Raw genomic sequence first — 25,676 nt, 5'->3', positions numbered from 1 at the left:
GGCACACTCGCACAGTTCAGAAATACATGCGACATGCTTTTTGAAGGTCAAAACAGCCTCAACATTTCTCCTCACAGGACAGCCCTTTCTAATCTGCATGTCTTTCTTGTGCTTCAGTGCATTAACCCTAACAAACTCCCCCATCCCTTTAGTTCAACAGCACTGAGGTCATACATCTGCATCCATCATATTAACATTTTATCCAGCTCCCTTTCCATCACCCAAGCAGATCTCTGGTCTCTGCCCACCCTCTCTTCTTTCCTCAGTACCTCTCTCTCCCCGAGTGGTTTATCCAAGGACTTATCTTCCCTATCAATGGTTTTAAAGTAGTGCACTTGGAAGGTGCAAGGCAATACACATAGCAGTGTACTGAAGCAAAAGGTTATTCTCTAGAATATAAAAACAAAGAAAATCCTATCTTTAATCATTGCTGAAGTCTTCTATTTGACCGTACAAGCACCAGACTGAGTAGTGAGTGTAGCTGCTATCAGAAAAGGCTATACGTGCCAGTAGCTATGAAATAGCTTTCCAAGCCGATGCCATCATTTAATTCTTTCTACCCCTGAATAACAGCAAGGGGGCTCCATACAGCAAAGCAGAGCAGTCATATCTACAAAATATCTAACATACTACTCCATTTGGTTGGCTGTAACAAAAAACATTATTACGGAGAAACAGAAATATTGCCATTATAAACCAAGTTCCATCACTCTGATGCTTATTACCGAATAACACATTAAAATTAACAAATTCAGTATCGACAGGTTTTTTGCAATTCCACCATATTTTAAATATATTGTAAGCCTAGAATTGTATTCCTCTTGCAGTTTTACCTGATTTTGCTTATTTTTAAGGCAGGAAGAAGGGCCTGTCAAAGTAGGGCACACACTCCCCAGATGACTAACCTCTTTGCACAGTGTAGCCCCCCACTGCCTGCTTCCCTCTGCTGTGTACAGCTCTGTCTCTAGTGCTTGAGCATCTCATGGTACTTGAAGTATTTGCCCTCAAGCTCACTTGTAAACCAGGGATGTGCTTCTGTGCTCAACCTACAGCCTGGGAATGCAGGCAGGGAGACCATGCAACATCTCAGAGGTCAAGGAGAGGTGCAGGGAACCAAATCCCAGGCTAGGCTTGCAAACCTCACCTCACACCACCTGCTGCCTGGAAGAAAGCTCAGGCAGGGAAAAGACCAAAACAGAGAAGAAATGCAAAGCTCTGGAGCAAAGCGCTCAAGTCCAACCTCAGCTGCGTATCTGCCAGTCAGATTGAAGGGCTCTGCCATTTAAAAGCCAGCCCAGTGACACAGCCAGGCAAGAGATGTCAGTCAGACTTCTTTTCTCTTTTCTGTTGTCTAAATGGTTATATGAAACTGAGAGAGAAGCAAATTACTTCCTCTCTGTTTGCGGCTTGTTTGGGCTGCTGCTCCAGAAGCACATACCCGAGTTAGCGTGACTGAAGCAATAAATCCAAACGAGTAAAACTGAGAGTTCATTCAAATGCAACCTGCTGCTGAAGGGAGCAGGACGCAGCTCCTGCAGCTTTACCTCCTTGGTGCAGCCACCGCACACATCCGCACAGCCCCGAGCACCACGCAGCGTCACCGACACCTCCTTCCTCCCTAACCGATCTTTCACCCTCCCTCTGCAACGTGCCCTACAGCCCAGAGGCAGATCCGTGCTGCGGCTGCCGTGCAAAGTGGTGCTGGGGGGATGACAACATGAGGCTGATGCTACGAAAAGCAGAGGCCCGGCAGCGCATGGGGACCTGCACCCACCTTCCCTGGGGACACGGCCACGCGCCGCTGGGAGAAGTCGTTCCTCCCAAACCTCTGGGCATGCGGTTTTTTTCTCTCTCTCCTTTCCCACCCCCTCCCCCCCCCAGGCCAGGGACCTACTGTTCAAAGAGGAAAGGAGTGACTGGAGGAATCTTTGGCCCCGAGGAGCAGAGACGCTGGCTGGGCGCAGAGCCCGCCTGAGTCAGTAACCTCAAGGCAGGCAGCTGCTGCTCCCTGCCAGCCTCACCCTCCCGCCTTACAAATTTCAGCATGATGATAGTCTCCCTCCCAGAGAGCTGCACCCCCCTTAGTTACGCCACCTCCCAGCCTGTAATGCCTTAGCCACGAGCACTTCCTTCCTTTAACCAGCCTCTTGAAATGAAACATGGCACCAGATACCATACATTTTACGTTATGAAAGAAAACAGCTGATAAGCTCTTTTGTTTGCACTTGTGAACTACCGATTTCCGTTCAAATAAAAAGAAAGAGACCAAGTGAATGCATTTATATTAATTACAATGAAAAGGCAGGCTGCAAACTTTCCCCTCTTTTGGCGAGAGCCGCCCAGTCAGGCAGCGGCGCTGGTGGGAGAAGTGGTGGTGTTCAGCTCAGTTTCCCATGGGATTCATTTCGTTGCACGGCCTCCGCAAGTGGGGGCAAGGCTCCCTTTGCCGAGGGCTGGACTTAGCAGAGCCCTAATCAGGTGGCAAATGACAGGGGGGAGAAAAAAAAAAAAAAAAAGGAGAAACTCATTTGCCATCAACTAGATAATGAGATGACACCAGCTGGTGGTGACGGACATGGGATCCACACCAACACCTAGCAGACAATCGCTGACACCCAAGCAATTCATTTCGATACTAACTGAAGAGACCTATAGGCAAATCATGAAGCAGACCGGAAATGAAAACTAGAGCATGGTGGTGGGAGGGCGCATCTTTGTATGTCCCCTATTCCTTTTTATATTTCATCTAGTCTTCTGCAACATCCTCTTCCAAGCAAAGGCATCCCCAGGCAGCTCCTCCCCTACGGCATACTTCCCTTGGTAGGGACTAAAATACAGATCATGCCAATGCAGTTATGGCTGCTGAGGAGGCCACCACAAGCAAAAAAAAAAGGTTGTTTGCGGGCTTTGCTGGGGGAAGGTTAATGGAAAAAAAGCTGAGGGCACGTGAACAGCCAGGAGAGGAAATGCATTTGTTCATACAAAAAGACTGCAGAGGTTTAAGATCTATTTTAAACTGGCTTGGATGAACTGGGATAACCACACTTGTTTGGATTTAAATGAGGGGTTTTTTTTTTATGTTTAATTTCAGAGGTGATTACATGCACAACTCACCACTAATTAAAGAGGGATACGGATACATAGACTGTCGTCTGCTCTCTGGTATCAGCCCACCGTGCGAGCTCTTATCCCAGTGCCATCATAAAATACGCCCATGCAACCTTCAGGTAGAGTGCAGCTCAGGTGTGGGGAGGGGGGAATAAAGAAATATAACCAAAATTAAAAACAGCACAAGACTTCTTTGGTGTAACAGGGTGTGTTATTTCTCAGAAATTTTTCCCTTTAAAAATAATTGTAAAAGCTTCTCCAGCCACACACCCTCCATGAAAGAATGTGGAAAAGGAGAGATTGCACTCACAGGGATTTGAAAAACAATCGCAATATGGATTATACATATGCAGTGTTATGCATACAACCAGGCTCAGATAAAGAATGCAGGCATGCTGTATCCTTAGAAAGCCTTAACAGTTAAAACACTAAGATCTAAACTCAGTACTAATCTGCAGTGATTTTTTGGTATATCATTTCTGCTTTCTCCGACAATAGACATTCCAATTTCTACTTCCATTTACTTTGAACCGCTATAAAAATAGCAAGTCATGAAGTTCAGTGGAATGTCATGTACTCAGAAAAGCATATAAATATTAACTATTTTTCTCCTGCGACTTCATGTGTGAGGTAAGATACGATAAATTTTGTGTGGAAAATAAGGCAGATGTGGAAGAATTAGGACAGTACCAGAACTTCTCATCTTAGAATTCAATGCTTATTTTTTCCTTAATCCATTCCCCTAAGTTATATGTTTATAACAACAATAGGAATAAATGAGTAAAATGTTAGCCCCAGAAGGAAATACAGTCTAACATGGGGCTTCCATACTCAAAATTTAGCAAGACTCATTTGAAAATACTACAACCATCCAGCTCAAAAAATTTTTTTTTGATCTACTTCTTTCAAATTACCATGGTGATAGTTATTCTGAACATAAGAAATAGCAGAAGACACCAAAATCTCCAGATGTTGTGGATAAGTAAATACTAATTTTGTGTACTAGGTATTCGAATAAAAGAAAAGTTACTTCCAAAACTTACTCTTTTGCTTTCTAAGCAGCTACTCTTTTGCTTTCACCTGCAAGGATGCCAGGTTATCTTGAATATAGCATATAACTGAATTCATTCAGGATGGCAAAAAATGCCAACACTTCTAATTTACTACCATTTTTAGATCACGACAGTGTCAATAATATGCAGCTATCAATCCTGTGTTTATGCATAAAGTGTTTCCCCTTTGGTTAATGTATAAAAAGAGTACAAAAGTAATTTTTTAAAAGTTTTTTTGCTTGTCTATCAGACAAGCTCTTTCAAACTGGCTCTGATCTCCTACTGAAAAACAAGGCATCAGTCCAAAGCAAAGAGTAAGCCGGGGGTGGGGGTGTGTGAATAATATTCAACATTTTTTCCACTAGTTTTTTTCATTAAAAAAAAAAGGAAGAAAAGCTTTTTCATCTGAAACCACACTTGGAAAAACAATTTTGGCTCCCTCAACTTTAAGAAAAAAAAATGCAGAGGAAGCTTTTTTTAAAAACAAAAAACAAACAAACAAACAAAACCAAACGACACTTCACAGAGGAGAGCTCTGCTGTGGAAGTAAATCTCCTTGCAGAGCCTCCAGTGCAGCCAGTTCCCAGCCTCGCTCCCTCGCAGCCCCAGGGCCATGCTCCCGCCGGCGCCACCGACACCGGCCCCGCAGCAGCCCAGCGACAGCGGCGCGCTCGCTGCTCCCGTGATTTACAGGGGCCCGTCTCCGCCGGGGGAAGCAGCAGGACCTACTTTCAGCTTGCGCTTAACGCCGCGTAATCGCGTGCCGCTCCTCCTTCCAGCGTCGTGACATGCACGCGATTACGTGGCTGCCCCGCAAGCCAGATCGGCGTATTGATGCAACAGAAAACCCACATTTTTTTCCCCTTCATCTTGGAGGTTCGACTTCTGCTGAATCAACAAGCTATTCCCTTTCACTCTGCAACCAAAGAAGCGCTAGATTTATATGCAGAAAGCAGCAGGGCCGTGAGGCCGGGGCTGTGGAGGAGCAAAGCTGCCTCTGTTTTAGAGCAGGGCAGCGCTCCTCTGCAAGCCCAGCTTGCGAGCAGGGACAACGAGGGACAACATGGAGCTTTCTTGTCATCCTTCTTCCTCCCACAACCGTGAACATAAAAACGGGGAAGAGAGAACGTCCTGCCGGCAGCTTGAGGCACTTGTGGAAAGGCCAGGCTGGGGCTGGCAAAACATGCTATTTAATGCCACAATACCGCCTTTTACTACAACCGGAGCTTTAAGACACACCTTTTCGGCTATTTTTTGTTTATACAAAAGCCTTCAAAAATATACCGGGCAATTATAGAAATGTGAAAAGACACTGCCTGTCCTAAATGCTTAAAATGAAAACGGAGAAAGGTGAGAAAGAGGAGCAAGTAAAAGATGTGATGCTGGGCACGTACTTTAATTTATCCCACAGCGTATCTTTGGTGCGGGGTCCCCAGCTGCCCTTCTTTTGAGGCGTTTCAAGTTAGTTAAACTCCTTGCTGTTACTGCAGACAAAACGGTTCGGGGGGGATTTGTACGAGACTGGCAGGAGCCTTTGGCCCCTCCGTGCTGGAGCAACTCCAGGAGCGTCCTTCAGCGGGATGCCCTGGGAAAAGGCAGCCGTGCGAAGGGGGACAAAGGCGGCACTAAATGGAGACCAACGCAGTGGTTAGCAGTAAGTGCTGGAAAAGAAAGCGTACGAAATTCCAGCAAATGGATTCAAGATAGCGATACAGCCAGAGAGACAGGCAGAGGGATGCTGCTATAAAGCCCATGATACACATTTTGTGTGAAACGTAAGTGAGACAAGTGTGAACACCTTCAAAAAAGATGCCTGGAGTAATCCCTCTGAACTTCTACTGAAATCACTGAGAATCGCTTTAGATGCACAGCGATTGCAAAATATGGGATTTGTAAGCCATTTTTTTCTGTTCCTGGAGTCATCACAAAAAGCAGCTTTTAAATTCAGGTTTAAATACTCACTAAACTTTTACATTCATCAGAAAAAAATAAAATTAAAATATTAAACTAGCAGTTCTCTGATGCATCCTGTACCTAAAATTGCAAATTAAATCCAATTTCCATGAAGGACACACTCAAGATGGCTCAGTCCGAGTTCCTTTAAGTTCTAGACTATTTCCTCACTTTTCAACCTAGAGATGCAAAAAGATTTTAGAAAAATGAAACCGGCCCTCAGCTTTAACCACCAGTGCCAGGAACAATGGAACAGCAAATAGATACTGGAAGTAAGAGGAAAAAGGGAAGGAATCCAAATGAAAATAAAACCTTCCTTGTGGTCAGATCAGCCACAGGATTTCTAGCTGATTTCCTTTCAACTATGAAGACCTTCATTAATACATTATTTGTACTTGGATAAAGTACAATAGAAATATATTTTTAAAATAAAATCTTAAGGAATATATATATGTCCACCATGCCAAAGAGTGCATATCTGCCCAAAGGGAGGCATTAATATCACTGCTGGGACTCTGCTACGCTATTTTCACCATTGGAACAGAAAGCCACACATTTTGATTCAGAGTAGCATCCTTTACTTAAGGGGCAGGAGGTTTCTCTATAATCAGGCCAACATTAATAGAAGTTTAGATTGCTCAAAGGCACCTTCCCAGAGAAAAATCAGTCCAATCAACCTATAACTGAGGATATAAAAACAAAGGGTTTGGAAAAGAGACACCACGTAGAAACAACAGAGACTTTTATTTTACTGAGGCAGGAGATGGATGCCAGTTCAAGAGCATCCGTTGCTGATGTTCCTTCAAGCAAGACAGTTGGTAAAGCAAAGGCTTCCTCTGTTTACTGCTTGTGTTTTAAAAGCATGCAAACACAAGCAGCAAACAATTTTCTCTTTCCCAAACAACAACAAAAAAATCTGTATACCATTCCTGGCTCTGTTCTCTGACTTTCAGCAAGCTATGGTCTCTCTGAAATCAGAGTTCAATGACATAGTTGATGCACAGCTCATTTCACAGTTTCTCAGACTGGATCCAAAATGCTGCAGCAACATGCTGCAGAATATTGTTGAAATTTCACTTCCAATGTCAGATTTATTTAAAATATTGGCAGGTGACCTGCTCTGGGAAAAAAACCTACTAGTATAATGTTATCATCAGTTTTCTCACAGCTGACAGTCTCAAGAAACTCTGCACTGCGTGCTCTGCCCAATTCTACAGAGATATCATTAGCACCTGTGCCCAGTCCTGCTTGTCCTGCTGAGTGGGATGGTACAACAAATATTCAGCATTAATGGGTGTAAAACCAGGCATAAGCAACATTTTACCTTGCATTTAATGTGTGTCCCTGAACATCACCAACAGTGTTTCATTTCAGAAACCGGTATAGGAATTACAGCTGTGTGAATGAAATTTGGCAATACCTAGGAAAATTAGAACACAGCATATCTAAAAATGCTAGCCTGTACTTCTATGACAACATTTTAAACCTCAAGGTACAATACACTCTAGAGATTTAAAAGTCTGGATTCCCTGGAGGACCCTTCTGAGTACATCACCATCAAAACTTTCCCTCAAAAAACAACTTAGAAAACAGTTGACTTATTTTACGCATGAACTTTGGCATTTCATGGACATTTTTTTCCAATTACTGGGCAAAAAACAAGCTTGTAAACCTCCCAAGCAGACACCACTTTTTTGTGGTCAACCGTCTCTCACACTTCCAGAATGCTCAGGAAGAGGCCACGCGAGACCTGGTGTGCTTCCAGAAGGGCAGCGAGGGGGATCTCCTGGACTGACATCAAACCCTCCAACCAACAACACAGGTAAAACAATGAAAGACATGTGGACTTGAAGCTGGTCAAGTCATTTTTTGGAAGATCCTTTCCTCCTCTCCTCCCATATCTAAGCATTTCTGCAAGCAACTGCAAGGCTAGATTGCAAGAGCTAAGGGAGCAGCTATGCCTGGCCACTGGACCCATGACCGGCCCGAGAGCAGAGACCAGCATAAACAGAGCCGCTTCCCCACCCTGATCCTGCTCCTGTTGAGTGCAGCATGGCCAAAAAACAAGCCTGAGAGAAGGTGAACTTTCTCAACACCCCTTGCAGTGGCGACGTTCTGCTGGGCTTGCAGCTCATTCCATCTGCTTTTAACAGTCATTATAATCAAAGAGCCCCCTCTCTCACCCCTTGCCTTTAGGGATGCTATTATTGGAGTACTGCAGACAGGAAATCCCTGTTAGACATGCTTTCTCTGGGCCTGCCGTGTGGAAATTGAGGCTTTAGTGCATAGCCAGCAACATCAAAGTACTGCAAACAGCTGTTTAATACCACATTTAGTTGCCATTGTTCTGCCCCTGAGTCCCTCTGTCCTAACATTGCCTTGCAACTATCCCCTTTATACACACATGTATTTATAAAGGACACAATAATAGGTATCGTTGACTAGCCAGAACTGGTACACATCATTCAGCAGAAATCACCCGACTTGCTTAAATTCATTAGAAACACAAACACAATGCACATACAAATCATGGTTTCAGCAGCTTAATGGGTAAATCACTACGGTTGTCTAGAATCAGATTTGGTTAATGAGGGAGTGGGAGATGATACCAAATGAACAGAAATAGTATTTTTACCATTAAATCCCCAAATGCTGCTTCTGACGTCACTGGTGTAATGCAAAGTAACACAAGAAATGTTGAACAAGCAGTTCAAATAAACCAGACATCTTAGAAAACACAGTGAGAGACATTACAACTATTAGTGTTTCTTCTCTCCCTTCCTTCCTTCTCAGCTCTCTTCTGTACAGAAGTGCCTTGCCATAAACATTGCAGTGACCTTCTGCTTGTGGGATTCAAAGTAAAGGATTAAAGTCACCCTGGCAAAACTTAGGTATAAATGCAGTCCTCCTGGTTGCAGTCCTACTCATGCACATCACTTACTCATCAGTGTTACAAAGCCTAACTAACACCTCTCTCCTACTTTCCCTTTCTTCAGCTGGTGCTCTGGCTTTGTTAAAATTTAACTACTGCAAAATACCACCAGTACACAGCACAGATGGCCGCTTCTCCGAACTGACCCACCTGTGCCCAGGAGATCACCTGGACTTTGGCGTACCCTGCAGCGAGGGGCAGAAGAGGGTCCTTTCAGTGCACAAGCCGACCACCAGGAACCCGACAGGTTTCAGTTGCAGAAGGTCCAAGTGCACCTGCACGCTACCTAATTGTAGGAACTCCACTGCGAACTGAAACCTGGGCTCTCTTCAAAGAATATAACAAACCTGATGCAGGATTCACTCTACAGAGCTCACATGAGGATGCATTAAGACCCGCAATGAAGGACACCTTTTTCTTGGCTATAGGTATGCAACCGTTTCATTTGCACCAAAGCTGAAAGAACTACCTGCAGGTCACCTGCCAAGTTTGCATGAATACCAGGTAGGGGTCCAACCCACAGGGCTAAACAGGCAAATGAAATGGTGCCTTCCACCTTGTCACCTACCATTCAGCACCATACTAGGTTATTTTTTCCCCCACTGACATTTTAATACTCCACTGCGTAAGAACGAAACAAAATTGTCACTTAGGTGCCAATCTTCTGAACAAGCAGACCTGCGCTGACTAGCTTTCAGCAGTCTATGGATCTGAACTTTCGTTTTCTTTCTCATACTTAGCATGACAGTTTGCCAAGCAATGCAAACTCAATCAATCATGCTAACAGAACTATGTTGTCACGATCCATTTAGAAAATGGCATGAGTAAAACCATAGGGTCATATTATAAAACAAACACTTTTTAATTAAATTCAGATCTTATGTATGAAAGAAGCTGAAACAGCCCTACTGGTCATAAGCAAGACAAAAATTACATGATGAAAGAAGCTGAAACAGCCCTACTGGTCATAAGCAAGACAAAAATTACATGAGATATACTTTACTGAGTGTAAAATCCAAACCAAAATATCTTCAAGACATTTATCTATGGGCACAGGAATGTAACACTGCGCAAGCATGCTGTACCCATTTATCTAATGAAAGCTGCTCTTCGTTAAATATGAAAAACGATAGATTAAGAAAACAACCTCCCAAGCCATAGCTTCCTTCTTTTACAAAAGCAGTTTTAGGCACTATACCATATCGACAAAGCCAACTCAGCTACAGTTTCATCTCTATGCCTGATGTGCAAAAGCAAGGTTTCAAAGACCACGGAATTATTTTCCAAGAACTAGCATGTGTTTTGGTTAATTTGGCCATTTATGGGCAGTTATATCTAAACCAAGTCCCACTGAACAGAACTACAAAATTTCGATTGGCTTCAATGAGATTTGGAAGAGCCTTGCTGCAATTCATCAGCACAGAATCAGTTAATCTCTCTAGCTACTAGTGTTTGCACATGTTATCAGAAACATTAAGCAACAAGCAATCAAACAGGGCTTGAGGTATTTCTGTGTACTTAAAAACATGCCCAAGATAACCAAATATTACATTATATTGATATAGTATTCTCTATTTATAGGAATTGTATAGAGAATATACATGCACCCTGGGGGAACTGCCACAAAACTCCACTAATCTATTTTCATTGAAGTTAACAATGTACCACCTACTGATTTTAAAGGAAGTTGACTCTGAATAATGGAAAATCGGCTGTATAAGGATAATAATTTCAACCTCTATTACAGAAGCTGACAACAAGATAAGTCAGGACAATCATTTTTTAAGCAAAATTCTTTTTTCTTTTTTCTTCTTTTTTTCCTTAGTTTATATTTGCCATTAGAAATCCAGATCCTGTCTAGGCTATAAAGCCCTCATCTGACTGAAAAGCTATTGAAATGACAGCAGCAAAAGGGATGACACAGCAAGGACAGCACCTGGGTGTGTTCACACATGGTTTTGTGCCAAGACAAATTGATATCCATTCCCAATAGGCGAGCCACAAATCGTCCAATTATAGGAGGCAGGGAAGACAGAACTGACATTCTTAACATTTCTAGAGTTTAAAAAAAAGGGGGGCAAAAATTGTCTTAAAAGACAAAAACATGTTCTTCAGGTATTTCCAAATCACTGTGAAGCTGCAAAACAGGAGGTAAACCACCCAAATTTTAAAATTTCTTTGCAAAGGCCACTCTCTTTTTAAAAATACTAAAGGCTGCTGGTGGTCCATCTTGCTTCCCTTTTGACATGGAAATGCAGACAAACCCTTTTGAATCACACTCATACAATTTTAATTTCGAGGGGTGAATGCATTTCCTCCCCTACAGAAAACACTTGTGTCTTCCTAGAAGACGCTCCTGTATTACTGGGAAAACGTGGGGCAGTTTAGTCTTTATTCTTGCTGGGTTCCCAGTCTCACATTCCTAAAGACACAGCCAGAGGGGTGACTCAGAAAGCAACTTTGTAGCGCCAACTCCGGAGGGAAGCAAGCAGTAGCATGTTGGCCACTTTGCCAGAAATGATCTCAGTTTGGCTCCTTTTAACTGACGAATAAGCAAAAAAATCCCTGATTTTAGTTGTAGTTTCCTCTTTTCTCCCCTCCCCCCCCCGCCACATATGTTGCTAGCGCAATTAGTTAATCGCGTGGCTTCATGCCTTTATGCTCAAGAGGAAAATAAAGGCACCGCTGCTGTTTAGCCTGATGAAGCATTAAAGCTGTCCTCTGTAAAGCACACGTTTGTTAGCACAGATAACGCGTGCTTACGGAAGCAAAGCAACAGGATACACCTGAGCTATCAGAAAATTCATTTCCTAGTTGCCATGATTAGATTTTTTTATCAGAAACAATTATATTGGTATTAAGAAAAGACAGAAAGTGTGGTATCCCCACTGGGCGAAGTTTCAGAGAGGGGTACCTACCAGCGTGCTACTTTGCTGGTGTACTGACCACTGGCTAACATTTGCAATCCAAAAAAGGGCTCACGTTTGCAAAAAAAAAAAAAGGGTTTGTTGTGCTGTTGCCATTTTGCACAACTCTTGTGCTACTTATACAGGGCAAAGTGGGCACTTGAGTTTGCTAAGCACATCCTGAAACGCCTGGCAGGAGGATTCTGGAAATCACGGCTATTATTTCTACCAAGAAGCCATTTTCCACTCCTCCTCTAGCCCAGATTTATAATGCCATGGGCTTCTATTACAACACTGGCAGAGTCTTCCTGCCAAGAGGCAGCTGTAATTTTCCAACATTAAGAAAAAAACACCAGCAATGGCAATTTGTGAGGGCAACAGACAGAAGTAAAGCACAGCTTACCACAGTATTTTTGATGCAATGCCATCATCTACTGAGGCTTAAAACATTAGTAATTCTTTTTGATATATTTCTTACTTCAGAAGAAAGATTTGAGTAAAGGCATTCTGTATTTATTTATATACCTGACCAGAAAATTGCTAGTAATATTTTGGAGACAACATCCTACTGCAACACCTGCTTGTACACACTGAATGAAGATTTAGTTATAGAATAATTTATGGTACAATCACTTAAAAAATTCTGCATTTTTTTCCTGCCACCCTTTCTACTTGTTTGATTGATTTGAATAATATACTTCAAATAAAGAGATACCTATATCTTGTAAGAAAGCTTTTTTTTTTTTTTAAAAAAAAAAAGAGTAATATAGTAGAATAGATGGAGTTTAACACTTATGTCAGTCACAGATAATAGAAGTGAATGTAGGCAGGAAATGTGACATGCCAACTCTATGCCCTTGAACTCTTGGCTCCAAGGAAATGAAAGTTTAAACTCATGATCACACAGAACACTTAAAATCACAAGTTTGCTGAGGTGAAATTAAGCATTCTGTGTGATCAGGACTATAAAGTGTTCACACTAAAGAAATTAATCCAATTATTTTCATGTAAATACATTGCACTATTTCTTAATTTCAGTTAAAATAAAAAGGTCCTTTCTGTAAGTTTTTAATGTTCATTTTAAGGGAAGAATGTTTGTGACAAATACCATGAGCTACTCATCTTCCCTGATTTCTGTTCGTATCATAAGGAAAAAAGCAAATGAAACAAAGTTTTCAATAAATGCAGTTATGCTAACAACTTTGCAGCATTTACATTCAAGCACTAATGGGACCTTGAGCACTACAATTTGAAATATCAGATATTGGCATGAACACTTTTGGTTTCTTGAACCTTAGATCACATTTCCACAGTACGTGATAAACTATGAATTTTCTTATAATTAATTCAGGTAGACCTTGTCTCGCTTGCATCCTCAAGACCAGCTACAACAACATTACTTAAACCATGAACACAGAGTGGATAACTAACTTTTTCAAAGTTTGCCGAAAAATCTCTTAAGCTGGAACTATGGCCCTGATCATTTTGCAAGCACGTTTTCAATAAAAGGGATAAATGATGTGTTAGATGGCCTGGACTCCGTTTTTACATTGAATTCTCTGCCCACCGTGGTGGTGAGTACCGGCAAACAGCTGTAATACGAACTGAACGTGGAATATTACCCAACACGTGAGAAACAAATCCTCTGCTGGACTTCAGTACCATCAGACTCCTCGATGCATGCGTGGGTACGATGACAGAAGAGAATTTCCACTGTCTACGTTCTTTCTTTTGGAGAGGAGGAGCGATGATCCTGACAGCCCATGCCACCACCACACAAACCATCAGAGCGCTCGCTGCTGGACCAGCAGCGGCTCCGCTGGGCACGCGCCCACAGTTTTCACTCTGCAAAGTCTGGTGAATGTTTTTGTACATGCAGGGAAGTAATATTGCAGCATATTTTTAACTGTACGTTTAAGGACTTGCAGCAAATCCACTATGTTAATCAAACCACTACACGGCTACTCAAGAACATCAGAATCCATCAGACAAAACCATCAAATCAATTTTACCTTGGATGTCACAAAAAGGGCGTTTCACAATTCTTCCTGCCCTGAGATTCTGTTCATCCTGAAGCTTCTCTAACAGGACAACAGTATCGTATAACAGCATTAAATTCCTTGAATGTCTCTCTTAAAGACTCACAAAACTGTTTAAAAAAATCCAGCTGAGCAGAAAGCTTTGTCATGAAATCTGAGCAATAATGGAATATTACTGTCCCTGGATCCTCTGTCCTTGTATCCAGTTCTAGAAATTTTCCCAAGGGTAATGTCAAGGATCTTTACTGTTTACCCATCTCTGCATGGTAATGGTAAAAATATTGATTTCCGTATTTGTGCCTCAGATTCAATTAAACATAAGAGATTGAAATTATTTCCCTTTGTATTGCATTAGCTAAACAATCACAAACACGGAAAGCCTTACCCACAGCAAAATGAAGCAACATTGCTAACACATAGCACTTAAAAATAGCACTTTATTTTTTTCTGTGCTTTTTGAAATGAAGTCCCTGTCCAGCAATCAATTCAATACAATCCTGCCTCAAAACCCTCTTGAAAAAATTTCAGGCTGGAAAAGGGATAGGCATGAACAAAAGCATCTGCTTAGTTAGCTCTGCCTCAGATGTGAGCCTGCACACATAAGTATACTGCCTTCCCTGGAGAACAGCACTGGAGAGTTTAACTGAACTCATCAAATATTCCTCACCACTGTGAGCATAACACAGAAACTCTTTGACTCTCTTCAGGTCCAACTGAAGTAGCCTGGGCTATAGTTCCTCCACATGACAATATTGAAAGTACAATTTTCTTGAGTCTTGAACAAAGATTGGAAACTTTGCACTTTGTCTCTTCACTGTACATAGCCATGGGAAATATTTTATCATTCCTTTGCTGTTTCATCTGACTGCAAAGGTATCACACAAAACATATCCCTACAGCCCTGTACTCCAAAACTAAACATGACAAACTGACAACTTGGTGCTGCAACCTTAAGACATCAAGTTCCAAGCTTGGCATCGAATGCAGTTTAACGTGTAATTTAATAAGAGATGTCACGTGAGCTGGATGCCTGGGGAAGAGGGGAGCCTTTTCTATTTGAAAAAGAGAAATTGTAACTGCTACAGATTATAACAGAAGGGGATTCATTCCACTGCAGTAAATCCATGAGTTTACCCTAGGGACTGTCTTGGCTCAACAGGTTCCTTTTTTTTTTTTTTTTTCCCCCTCCTTTTAATGAACCTGAAACATTTCTTCAGACTTTCAATGAACAGGAAACGAGCCAAAACAATAAGCCCCACAGTTCTTTAGATTATTTTAAACAATATGCCACTATTTTTTGATATAATTGTATAAAATCGCTCTGCTTCATACAAATAGCATGGCTAACGAGCATGCTGAAGAGGCAAAAAGAGGTAGATTTCTTCAGAAAGATGAGCAATTTTCTAAATAACACATACCCTGAAGATCATATTTGTACAATTATTTCAACAAGCAAGCCTTTTTTCCCTTTTTTTTTTTTTTTTTTAAAAAAAAAGTCCATTATAATCGGCTGACAATAACAGATCAAAGGAACTTAAAAGCAAGCCAGGATATAGTCAAAGCATTTAATCACCAAGAGGTTCCTTATCAGAGGCCATAAACTGAACTGTGTTTTAGTGGGAACTGCAAGAGGAAAAGCAACTCTGAATATTCACAAGGGTTTTCATTCCCACCCTCACGCAATACATATGACTATGCTGACCTTTGTGCTAGCAACCCACACTCTCACTTTGAGGGCGGAAAGGATGGCCCAGGGCTAGGGTGTTGGCCAAGACCTGACCAGAAGACTGCTGTTAATACCAAGACCAGCAGGACCCGGATCTAGCTTTCCTCCTCCCCGGCAGGCTTTGCTTTGTGACATTACTCAAATTATCTACGCGCTGACGAGGTTTAGCCACTTGGATCTTTGCAAGGTGGAGCCAGCCCTGCTGAGCAGCGGGCAGCTCAGTGCACATTGCTGGATGGCTGAACACATCTGACAGTATGGGGAGCGACCTTGGGGCTTCTCATCTGCTGGGCCAGCAAGGGGCCATCCTCAGCTAGGGGATGCATCTGCTGCCCACGTGTCAGTAATAACTGAGAAAAGCTCCCTTCTGGAGAGGGAAAATAACCATTTGTGACAGGGCTCCTCACAGGCTGCAGGCCAAGTCCCCAGGCTCAACCAGAGCAAGGAAACTCTGGTTGACCATGCTGGTGGTGTGTGGTCATGTGCTTCTGCACCTCCCTCACTACCGTGGTGCAGCCTCTGCCCGGCTGTCTGAGAAAGACGGGGGCGAGGTCGCTGCCGCTGCTTTTCATGGTGAGGGTTCAATCCGGCACCGGGCAGAGCGGAGGAGCTCCTCCGTCACCAGCGAGGGACGGTCCTGCCTCCTCCACCGGGCACCACAGGGACATCACAGGTGGGTGCACACCCGAGCACCACGCGCACGCGCTCCCTCCAGGACCCTCTTCTCCCCCACGGCCGCGCTCTAACGACTCAGGGAAGCCCCTTTGGGGATTTTCCGTTTTACTCATCATCCATCCCCGCTATTGCTTCCTGCCGGGGTCAGGAGCAGCTTCCTCATTTGCTGGTCTCCCCCCCGTTTTCAGTGCAACTACACTAAACAGCGAAGGGTGGAAATTTTCTTTTTTCTCCTAATCCCTCCACCACACACGAAAACAAAACATTTGGCTTTCAGTTAAACTAAATAGATTTTTTTTTCCTGTTAAAACTAGGTCTCACGATCCCCATGTGACCTCAGTGGGAGGACAGAGCAGAGGCAGCGGTACACCCCGTCACTCACTCTGAGCACTACAAAAGCCAATTGTGTGTCAGTCTCTGAACACTAGAAATGGGTATAACGATCTTCTAATTACTTCCTTTAAAAAAAAAATACACAAGAAGAGCTACTAGAATTTTCCTGCTCACACCTTTTTTTTTTTTTAATATATTTGGCCAATGCTAAGCAACTACAATTTGGATGCAACTGACATTAAACAACAGCTTAAGTAATTAAGTTTTTGAAAAAAGGCAAATTCTCACTTTCTTTTAAAGGCTTTACTTTTATTTGTTTGTACATTCCATATGTTATCTGCTTATTTCCCTAGAGTTTCCAGATAGCAATACACATATCCTGGTAATGAAAGAAGTATGGGAAACTCTGGAAACATCCAACTGTGTGCAAGCATTTAAAGCTTGGATACCCTAACACAAAAAAAGTACCTCCCTGAAACAAACGTCTCCAGATGTTTTAACATATATATATATATACACATATACATACATACATATATATATATACACACACATATACACACATATACACACACACATATATATATATATATATATATATAAAAGTATACATATATAAAATGTGACTAAGGCATGAAAAGCCAAAAGAATGTTCTCATTTCCTGAAGCTGGCCAACAAAAAGGAAAAAATGTGAATGAAGTAACAAAGATTTCGGAAGTCAGCTTTTTCTTAACAGCCACTTTAAAATTATCCACTTCAATTCCTTTCTAATACAACCAGCATCTTGGGGGAAAAAGAAAGGGGGAAAAAAAACCACATTTTTTCCTAGGATGTTTAAAAACATGACAGCAATTGACAGAAACATCTCACTCACACTTCTCCTTCCAGCCTCAGCGACTTTACTGAAAACTCCCCTTAAAACACCCTTTCATATAATAGCTTGCATTGTCTCCATAGCACAGCACTTGAGAAAAACAAGAAAGCAGCCATGTTAGTAGCTGCCTGTCCCATAGTTCTGTCTCTACACGTAGTTGCACCTTAGCCTGTAAGAGCTCAGGGATAGAGCTCTTACTCCATTTTTTTTCAACAATACTAGAGTGCTGCAGAAAATAACGCAGTAATACGAACAGCCTTCAGGTCCTCTGAAACTTGAAAGCAGCAGATTCAGCACATTCAGAACATTTTCTGTCATGAAATGCCAACAGATATACATTTATGCAAGCATGGATGTGCTGCTGTTCTTCATGCCCTTTCTGACTACAGCCTACTTGTCACGGGGACAACAAATGGGGTCTCCTTCCTCTGAATCCTCTGAAGTTGAATTTGTGCAAGTTAGTTCTGTGACAGCAATGATGAAACCGCTACGGGAGGCATTTCCCTTAAGACAGGGCTCTTTGAATGATCCGCCAGGAGCCGACCCCTCTCCCAAGCTACTAGAGCGTGGAAGTACCCCATTCCCACCACAGATATCCAAATGCAGCCTCCATTCTGGGTCCAGACCACAAATAAGCATTGCTTGGTCCTCTTAGATCCCAAACCTCCTCATAGGAATCCTGTATTTAACATCATTCTCCAAGGTCATGGTTACGTGGTCTGGTCAGTCAGGCACAACTCCATGTTTCCACCAAAATGGGTATTTCCACCTTCTTCCTGTGCCTCCCCCTCCCACATCACCACCATTCATAAGATCGGAGAACTCATCCTGACCAAGACAGACCCAGTTTTAAAGTCACATATCTACCTACTTAGCCACCGGTTTTCAGCCGGAGCGGTTCCCTGACCAGCTCACTGTGCAGCCACATAAGCATCAATGCTGGCATGAGAGATGAGGAAGGATCATTAGCTGCCACACAGACCTGTGCCTGGTTAAAACGCCTCTGCCATCGCGGCCGCAGGGAGGAGAGTGGCCCCAGCACAGCTCCTAGCCACAGAGATGCTATGTCCCACTTTCTGAAACCAGGCAGACCTGGATCTGGGAAATGAGGTCCTGCTGAGTGAATCGCAGCTCATTTACCAGCAGACCTGGGTAAAAATGAATTATTTAATCAAGTACAAATGTTGGGCATAAACTGACTCCAGTCTTTTTCACATTTCGCAAGGAAGGCTTCTCTCTCTGCCACAAAATACAAGTTTATTCTGCTATCAACGCAGCTTAGAAGTGCACGCTTTTCATCTGCAAAGTTACGAACCTAAATACGTGCCTATATATTTATGGTCCCTCACAACAGAGTATTTACCAAAAATGAGAGGATTTTGCAAGCTGAGGCTGCTTTGTTGATTCAGCTCCGGGTCTACAAGGACCATGTTCCTCCTTACCGCGCTGGCTGGCAGGCTTTCCAGTGTGGCGTGCCAAACTCTATTTTTCATTCCCAAATTAGAGGTCGAGAGTGCCAGGAGAAATGAAGCGAGCGCTCAGGGCCGCTGCCCCTCCAAGAGGCAGCCAGTGCCTCATCCCTGCCTGGTGGCAGCTCCCACTGCCACCACCTCCGCGGGAAGCTCCCATCCCGTCACTGCTCCCAAGCCCTGTGATAGCCCAGAGCCATCCAAAACCTGCTTCGTTCCCAGTCATGCTGCTGACCTCAACCTGGCAGACCCTCATTTGCTCTCCCAGCTTGCAATTCGCCCTCCAGTGTAACATACGGCCTGTCCATGCCGTGTCCGTGCAGTATCCCCGCGCAGCTCACCAAGAGGACAGCTGGGCTGCAGCACATCTGCAACCAGTCACTGCTTCCACTCCTGCCGTGGGTCACACACCACATTGTTTTTCCACTGCCAGAGCAAGTTTGGGGCTGCGCTGCCCCAGCAGTGAGCGCCGTTACCTCTACCGGCCTCGCTCAGGCTCGATGCCTCAGTTCCCCTCTCCTCCCAGGGTTACACAGCGTTTGCTAGTCATCAAGGAGGCTTCCGCAGGCCAAAAGCAGTCCATTAAAAACACTAAATCCACCTAAGCACATGCCAGCCTCTCTACACAACCCACATTACCTAGATTTAGGGAAGACCTCTCTTGGTTCATCTGTTCTTCAGAGTCCCTGTAAAGAGACAAGGCCCCCTTCCCTCCCGAGAGCAGATTTTCAGCTATTTGTTCATGCAGTCTTCCCTCCTCACATCGACCCCACAGCTGTGTCACGCCAGCATGGGCTCTGGATGGGAGCTGCTCTACCATTTTACAGCCTCCCAAATATTAGGCAGGGTTACTGTATTGCTTTACTGTGGTCTTTCCCCAGTTCCCCCCTTCTACACTAAGACACTATATTAATACAAAGTATTCTTCTTAATCTAAGTGTAACAACTTTTCCTTACTGCTCAGGCCACCCAGGAAACATTCATAAAAATCATTAGAATTAGATTATCCACACCAGCTTCCCATCCATGACATCAACAATAAACCCAAAGATTTTAACTCTACTGTTCCCATCAGTTTAGGTTTCACCAATCAAAAGTTCATCTACATATGTGTTCTCAGTTCTTCAGCTGTTTAATGCAAGCAGTGATCAACACAACTCTAAATCCAACCAATGCACCAAGCTGACGTAGCATTCATCTCCTTATCAAATTCTGTAGAGGTGGCTGGTGTTTTTTTAATGTGGTAAAAAGTGATGAAGAAAGGATGATCAGTGCCTGAGTTCGAGGACTTCTTATTTAAACAGTAAGGAAAAACAACAAACATGAAAAATACAGAGCATAAAACTTCACCCTGGGTGATGGCCCTGTTGTAACACTATTTTCATGCATTGTGAGGGGCAATCATTAGGACTTACTATCAGGCACCTCTGTGATACTCAAAAACATGCCATTTATGTACTTCTTAGTGCCACAGGAACAAGTTTTCAGACTGCAGACAAGAGGTTCACTTGGCCTATAAATAGTTTATCACTAGGCTGACCACCAATTTCTGCCCAGCGGAATCCACCAACATCTCCAGCTGGTGAGAGAAATTTAATCAAACTCTTTTACATAAAGAATTGTAGAGGTACACAAAACCAGCCAGACAAATTACTGTACCTTGACTGTTTTCACAGACAGGTCTTCTCTATCTGCTTTAAAAAAAAAATGCAAGTAAGCATCTTTATGAAGATTTTGACACTTCAGAAAGGGGAAATGCTGACGTATCTGCAAAGGAGTGTCCTAATTTGAAAAAAAGTGTTTACTTTAGGCTACAGTCCCTTGTTATGTTTTCTCGCATTGTCAAGTTGAATTAAGATGTTCCCATCCTTTCATTCCTTTAATGCATATTCCTGCCTCAACACCAGAGCTTCTCTCCTTCCAGTTGTAACTGTGAGGCGCACTGTAACAGATCACTAAAATAACATGAACAAAAGACCACATACATGGTTGTTTCATTGTTCATACTATGGATGGCTTATACAATATAAGACTTCAGCTGTCAAAACATAACTGTCATTTCAATTTTCCTTGTCAACAGCACTTGCCACAATAGAAAGACCTTACATAAGTAACTTTCCCTCCAACAATCAAGCTGCTTTTAACACAGAAAATATTTAAAGTGTCCCTGCACTGAAAAATATTAAGAGACTGCATTAACTATGGAGCGAGAAACCTTCAAATGGGATTTGGAATAGAACAAAACACAGACGCATCAGGATGTCTAACGCCACACACTCAGCACAAAACCACAATGGCAAGAGCTGAAAAGCTTGCCTTAAGTGCTTTGATAATGAATATTTTATTGCAACTTCAAAAAGAGTGTGTTAACTATGCAAGCTATCCTCAGTATATTATGGGCCATTAATGGTTCCCTGGCAGTAACCATATGGAGCCAGTTCTAAGAAAGAGACCTGTGGGTTACAATTGCAATTTTACTGCAGTATTACATATAGCTTCTTATTTATGGAGTCCCTTATCAATGCATTCAAAACCAAATGCTCTAAAGTACTTACAGTTTTCAGCTTCACAGTCTACTTTACAGCAGAGAGAGCTCTATAAACCAAATGAGTCTATATTGTTTTTTCAAATACAGTTATTCTTTGAATACAGAGGGGCTGTCTTTGTTCAGTATTTTATTGCATGTTGGCCTGTTTTTACTACTGTACAAAAAACTTTTTTTTGCATTAGAAAACTACAAATGCTTAAGATAATAATTACTCTGAATTGCAAACTAAGATTTTTCTCTGAATGCCGTGAGAAACTTACTGCAACAATAATACATCAAGATGAATTCAGCACAACCAGCTGGAAAAACTGATCAAAAAAACCTCAACCTGTGGTTCCTTCTTCCTCTCCCCCTGCCCCCAACAACTCATGCACTCTCAACCCAAACGACACACAACTGCATCTCACATTCAGATGTTGAAATCTGGGTTCTTTTGATTCAATATGAGGATATTCATATAACGAGCAAACATTACACCACCTAGTTATCAGCACCAAGAAGCACAGTCAACAATCCTGAACGACAGACTGCTCCCCAGCATTGTCGCGGTTACTGGGCAAAACCGCACATCTCTCCCTGGCCAAAACCCTCTCCCTGGTGATAGACCTTAGGCTACCGTCCGCTCTCCCACCCTGACACTGAGCTCCAGACCCCAGTGCCCTTGGGTAACAGGCCTGCAGGGCACAGGAGCAGACTGCGAGTTGCAAAAGAAAAACAGCGGCAACAATCATGGCTTAGAAATCCTCTGTAAAGTGAGAAGAGTTAAAAAAAAAAACTGAAAAACAAAAAACAGTATTTCAGAGCAAACAGTCCTTAGAACAATAAGGAATCCTATACACCTACCTGCTCACAGATGTCTGATCCTAGTGCACGTAGAGAATCTGGATAGAGACCTCAAATCATGCTTTTTTTCCTTTTCTTCCCCAAAACTCAGATTATGTTAACTAACTCCCTAAATTGGAAAAAAAAGGCAGGACCTGAAATCACTTGGGAGTTTCAGTATGTGGAAGCTTTCGAGATCAGCTTACACTTGTTTAAAAAGTTGTTTTGAATGAAACATTTGCATTTCTAGCGGTTTTTTTCTTTCCAAATGGTTAAAACAAGAAAAGGCACCAATTTTGAAATTCCTCCCCTCACATTCTACCAAATCAAAAATTTATTTTGCACAAACCTTGCCCCTTAATTTTGTTTTGATTGCCACGAATTGGGATTATCAACAGAAAAATCCCTTTGCCAGAAATCCTCCCAAGCAGCTCTCCCTGCAAGAGCTACCTCTGCGAGCTCTGGCCCGCTGCATCCTCCAGCCCGGCTAGCAGAGCTCCCTGCCACTGTCAGCAGCTCGCCGCCACTCCCTCTAGCCACACTTTTACAAGAATCAATACTTTTTTTTGTTTTTCTTTTAAACCTCTGCTTTGATCTGACAACTCAAAGCTCTGGCACAACACAGTTACAACAGGACCTTGGCAGCTAATACTGCGCGACCCAGTTCTCTCCACGTGCACGCCCAGAAGCGCTACCTGGGAAGCCCCCCGTGCTCCTTCTCCGTGTGTGCCCCCACCATCCCTGTTGAGTTAGGGTGACACACTCGGACACAAAATCGCGCTTGCAGCTTCCCCTTGCTGACCGAAGCGCCCAGGTCGCAGACCCCCAGCCCCTAACGTGACGATTTGCTCACTACAGGGGAGCAGAGAGGCACGGAGGGCACCGGCCACTTTAGGCAACAGGCCCTGCGCCCAGGCCTTTCTCCGCCCCTCGTTCATATTTGCAGCTCGCTGCCAGCAACAGGACGCCAGTCTCGCTCTCGGAGGCATGGCCAGGTTTGCTCATGCGGGGCGGCAGGCTTGGCTCACCGTTTCTGCCGGGGCAGCCTGGGCCCCTGGCAGGGCTCTGCCCCTGAGGCCCCCAAGCAAACGTGGGCCGAGGTCTGGCACTGGCCATGGACGTGCCAGCCACAGGCTCACCTGCTGTGGGACCCACCATGTTTGCTTTGCACCAAAGAAACCTCCTCCCAGGTATCTCCATGCAGCCGCCAATGACGCGGGCTCCCGACAGAAAGCTCGGCCAAGCTCATTTCGGCAAGTTTTGGCACGTGTGAGCTCTAAGCTGACTTTGCCCCGACATTTCTAACTGTGCCAGGGGTGTAGCCTAGTTTGCATCCTGGTAAGCATGTACCAGCAGCACAGCTGGCCTGCTTACTGACAGCTTCAGCAGGGAACGTGCCAAATATGCAATTGCTCTATTTAGCCGGTGAGGCAGGCTCCCTGCAGCGCTGAAGCACCTGCGCGGGACCAGGCCACATGCACATCCTCGTCTCGCAGGTGGGGGTCGATGCTTGCAGCACTGACACCGTCAGTTCAGCAGCTTTCCAAAATACAGGAAGAAGCCGGACTAGGAAGGGCCTACGACCCACTAAGAAAGCAAGTGGGTGTCAGAATAACGGAAGAAAAAAAAGTTGCCTTAGTAAACCTGGACATTGGAAGCAAATTATCTCTTTTCTGAGTGTGGCTCCACAGTAGCCAGAACTAAGCTAGGTTAGGCCTGGCAAGTTCCTGCCCCTTCCCTGGCCAGGCCTTTCCCCTGCTTCCTTGCCCTAGCACTGCACCGCCTGCTGCACAAGCATCAGCGTGCTGAGACTGAGGACGAAGCCAGCTCAACACACTGCTATGCCCCCGCCAGCAGAAAGTGGTACCACAGCAGCCCCGATTTAGCTAGACTTAGACTGTTGCTGCAATAGGTTTTCTCTAAAGGTGTGGTCCAGCGCTGGAGGAAAATGCAACAGAAATCAGCCACAGGAAAGATAAGGCGGTCTTTAGTCTAAAGTCTGCATGCCAGCAGTTGCTCCAGACCTGCAGGCCCAGGCCACCACCAACCTGTGGATCAGATACTAAATCACTCGTTTCCCTTCCCTCACCCCCCAACACAAACGGAGTTCAATAGATCAGCACAACACGTGCAGAGGGCTTTAAGTTGGGATATTTCTTCCCAAGAAACATTTGAAATACTGGGCAACCAGCATAACAGCCTTGCTTTCCATAACCCATCACCATTAAACTTTCCCTAAGATACGACCACTAAATAGTTGTAGGATGTGCACAAAATTACTTGCATCGAGCTCACGCCATACATCCCCAAGGTTATTTATACCACAGTTTGGAAACAACAAATCCCCTTAGGAAAGGATGCCTTTCAATGCAAAGAGCATTAAACCTGCCCCCATTCTCAGTCAAAAACAAGAATTTTCTGTTTTACTCCCAGTTTCCTGTAACAAGGACACAAGTGGGGTCCGCTGTGCAAATGAAACCCAAACGTTAAGACGCGACCTAAGAGGGGAGGAATGCCCACCACGGCAGCCGCTATCATTCGGCGGGTCGCTGTCACTTGGTGGTGGCAACCTACAAAACCGGCTGCTTGACAAAAGAGGAAAGTTCCCCATTTAAAGTGGAAACGCAGCGCACCGTCACGGCGGGCCTCTCCCGCGCGGACCCAAACTCCAGCCCTGCTCAAGAGCACCCGCTCCGCGCACCAGCCCGCGCCCCGCGGAACGCTGCGTGCCGACAGGGCCAAAACACCGCAGTTTACACCACGTTTTCACCTCCCCACACCCCTCCGGCCCCTCAGCGCTCTGCGACGGGGCCGCTGCCGCCACGGCGGGACACGACCCCCCCCCCCCCGCGGCCGGCAGTGGGGGCTCCCGGCCCCGCTGCCCTCCGCGGAAGTTTCCTTCGTTGGGGCCGGTGGTGGCCGGGGGAGTTCGAGCAAGCGGGCAGCACCTGGTGACAGCAGCCGGCCCGGCAGGCGCGGCGCGGAGACAAAGCGCCGCCCTCGGCGGGAGCGCGGGACACGGCGGCGGCCGTCCTCCGCCCTCGGCGGGCGGGCAGCGCGCACGAGCGCGGACGCGGCGGGCGAGCGGCACCCGCCGGTTTCCTACCTGTTGGTCATCCCCGCCGCCGCCGCCGCCACCCCCAGCATCCCGCCGGCACCCTCCCGCCCGCCGCGGCGAGGAGGAGCCACGACGGGCCGTAATGGCGCGGGGCGGCCGCCCCCGCCGCCGGCACCGCCC

At 44.5% G+C, this 25,676-nt stretch overlaps 1 protein-coding gene across 4 annotated transcripts in view; it reads right to left on the bottom strand.

The window, feature by feature from the left end:
• Nucleotides 1-25,676, bottom strand: part of LIMS1 (LIM zinc finger domain containing 1) — an 80,545-nt gene extending 54,869 nt beyond the window's left edge. Inside the window, exons 1-2 of one of the 4 annotated variants that reach the window (XM_064503338.1) lie at nt 25,545-25,676; nt 22,460-22,568 (exon numbers count right to left, since the gene is read on the bottom strand). Coding sequence is in view for 1 of the 4 variants with exons in the window: in XM_064503331.1 (XP_064359401.1) it covers nt 25,545-25,585 (41 nt within the window). In the remaining 3 variants the exon portion in view is untranslated. Of the gene's footprint in view, nt 1-22,459; nt 22,569-25,386; nt 25,410-25,544 lie in introns of those variants that run through there. The other 3 variants (XM_064503345.1, XM_064503331.1, XM_064503358.1) reach the window with 3 other exon arrangements.

The sequence above is a fragment of the Dromaius novaehollandiae genome, chromosome 1 (assembly GCF_036370855.1).
Source record: "Dromaius novaehollandiae isolate bDroNov1 chromosome 1, bDroNov1.hap1, whole genome shotgun sequence".
In the NCBI taxonomy this organism is placed as follows: domain Eukaryota; kingdom Metazoa; phylum Chordata; class Aves; order Casuariiformes; family Dromaiidae; genus Dromaius; species Dromaius novaehollandiae.
Note: the sequence above shows the minus strand (reverse complement) of the source record. Positions and strands in the feature narration are given on the sequence as shown.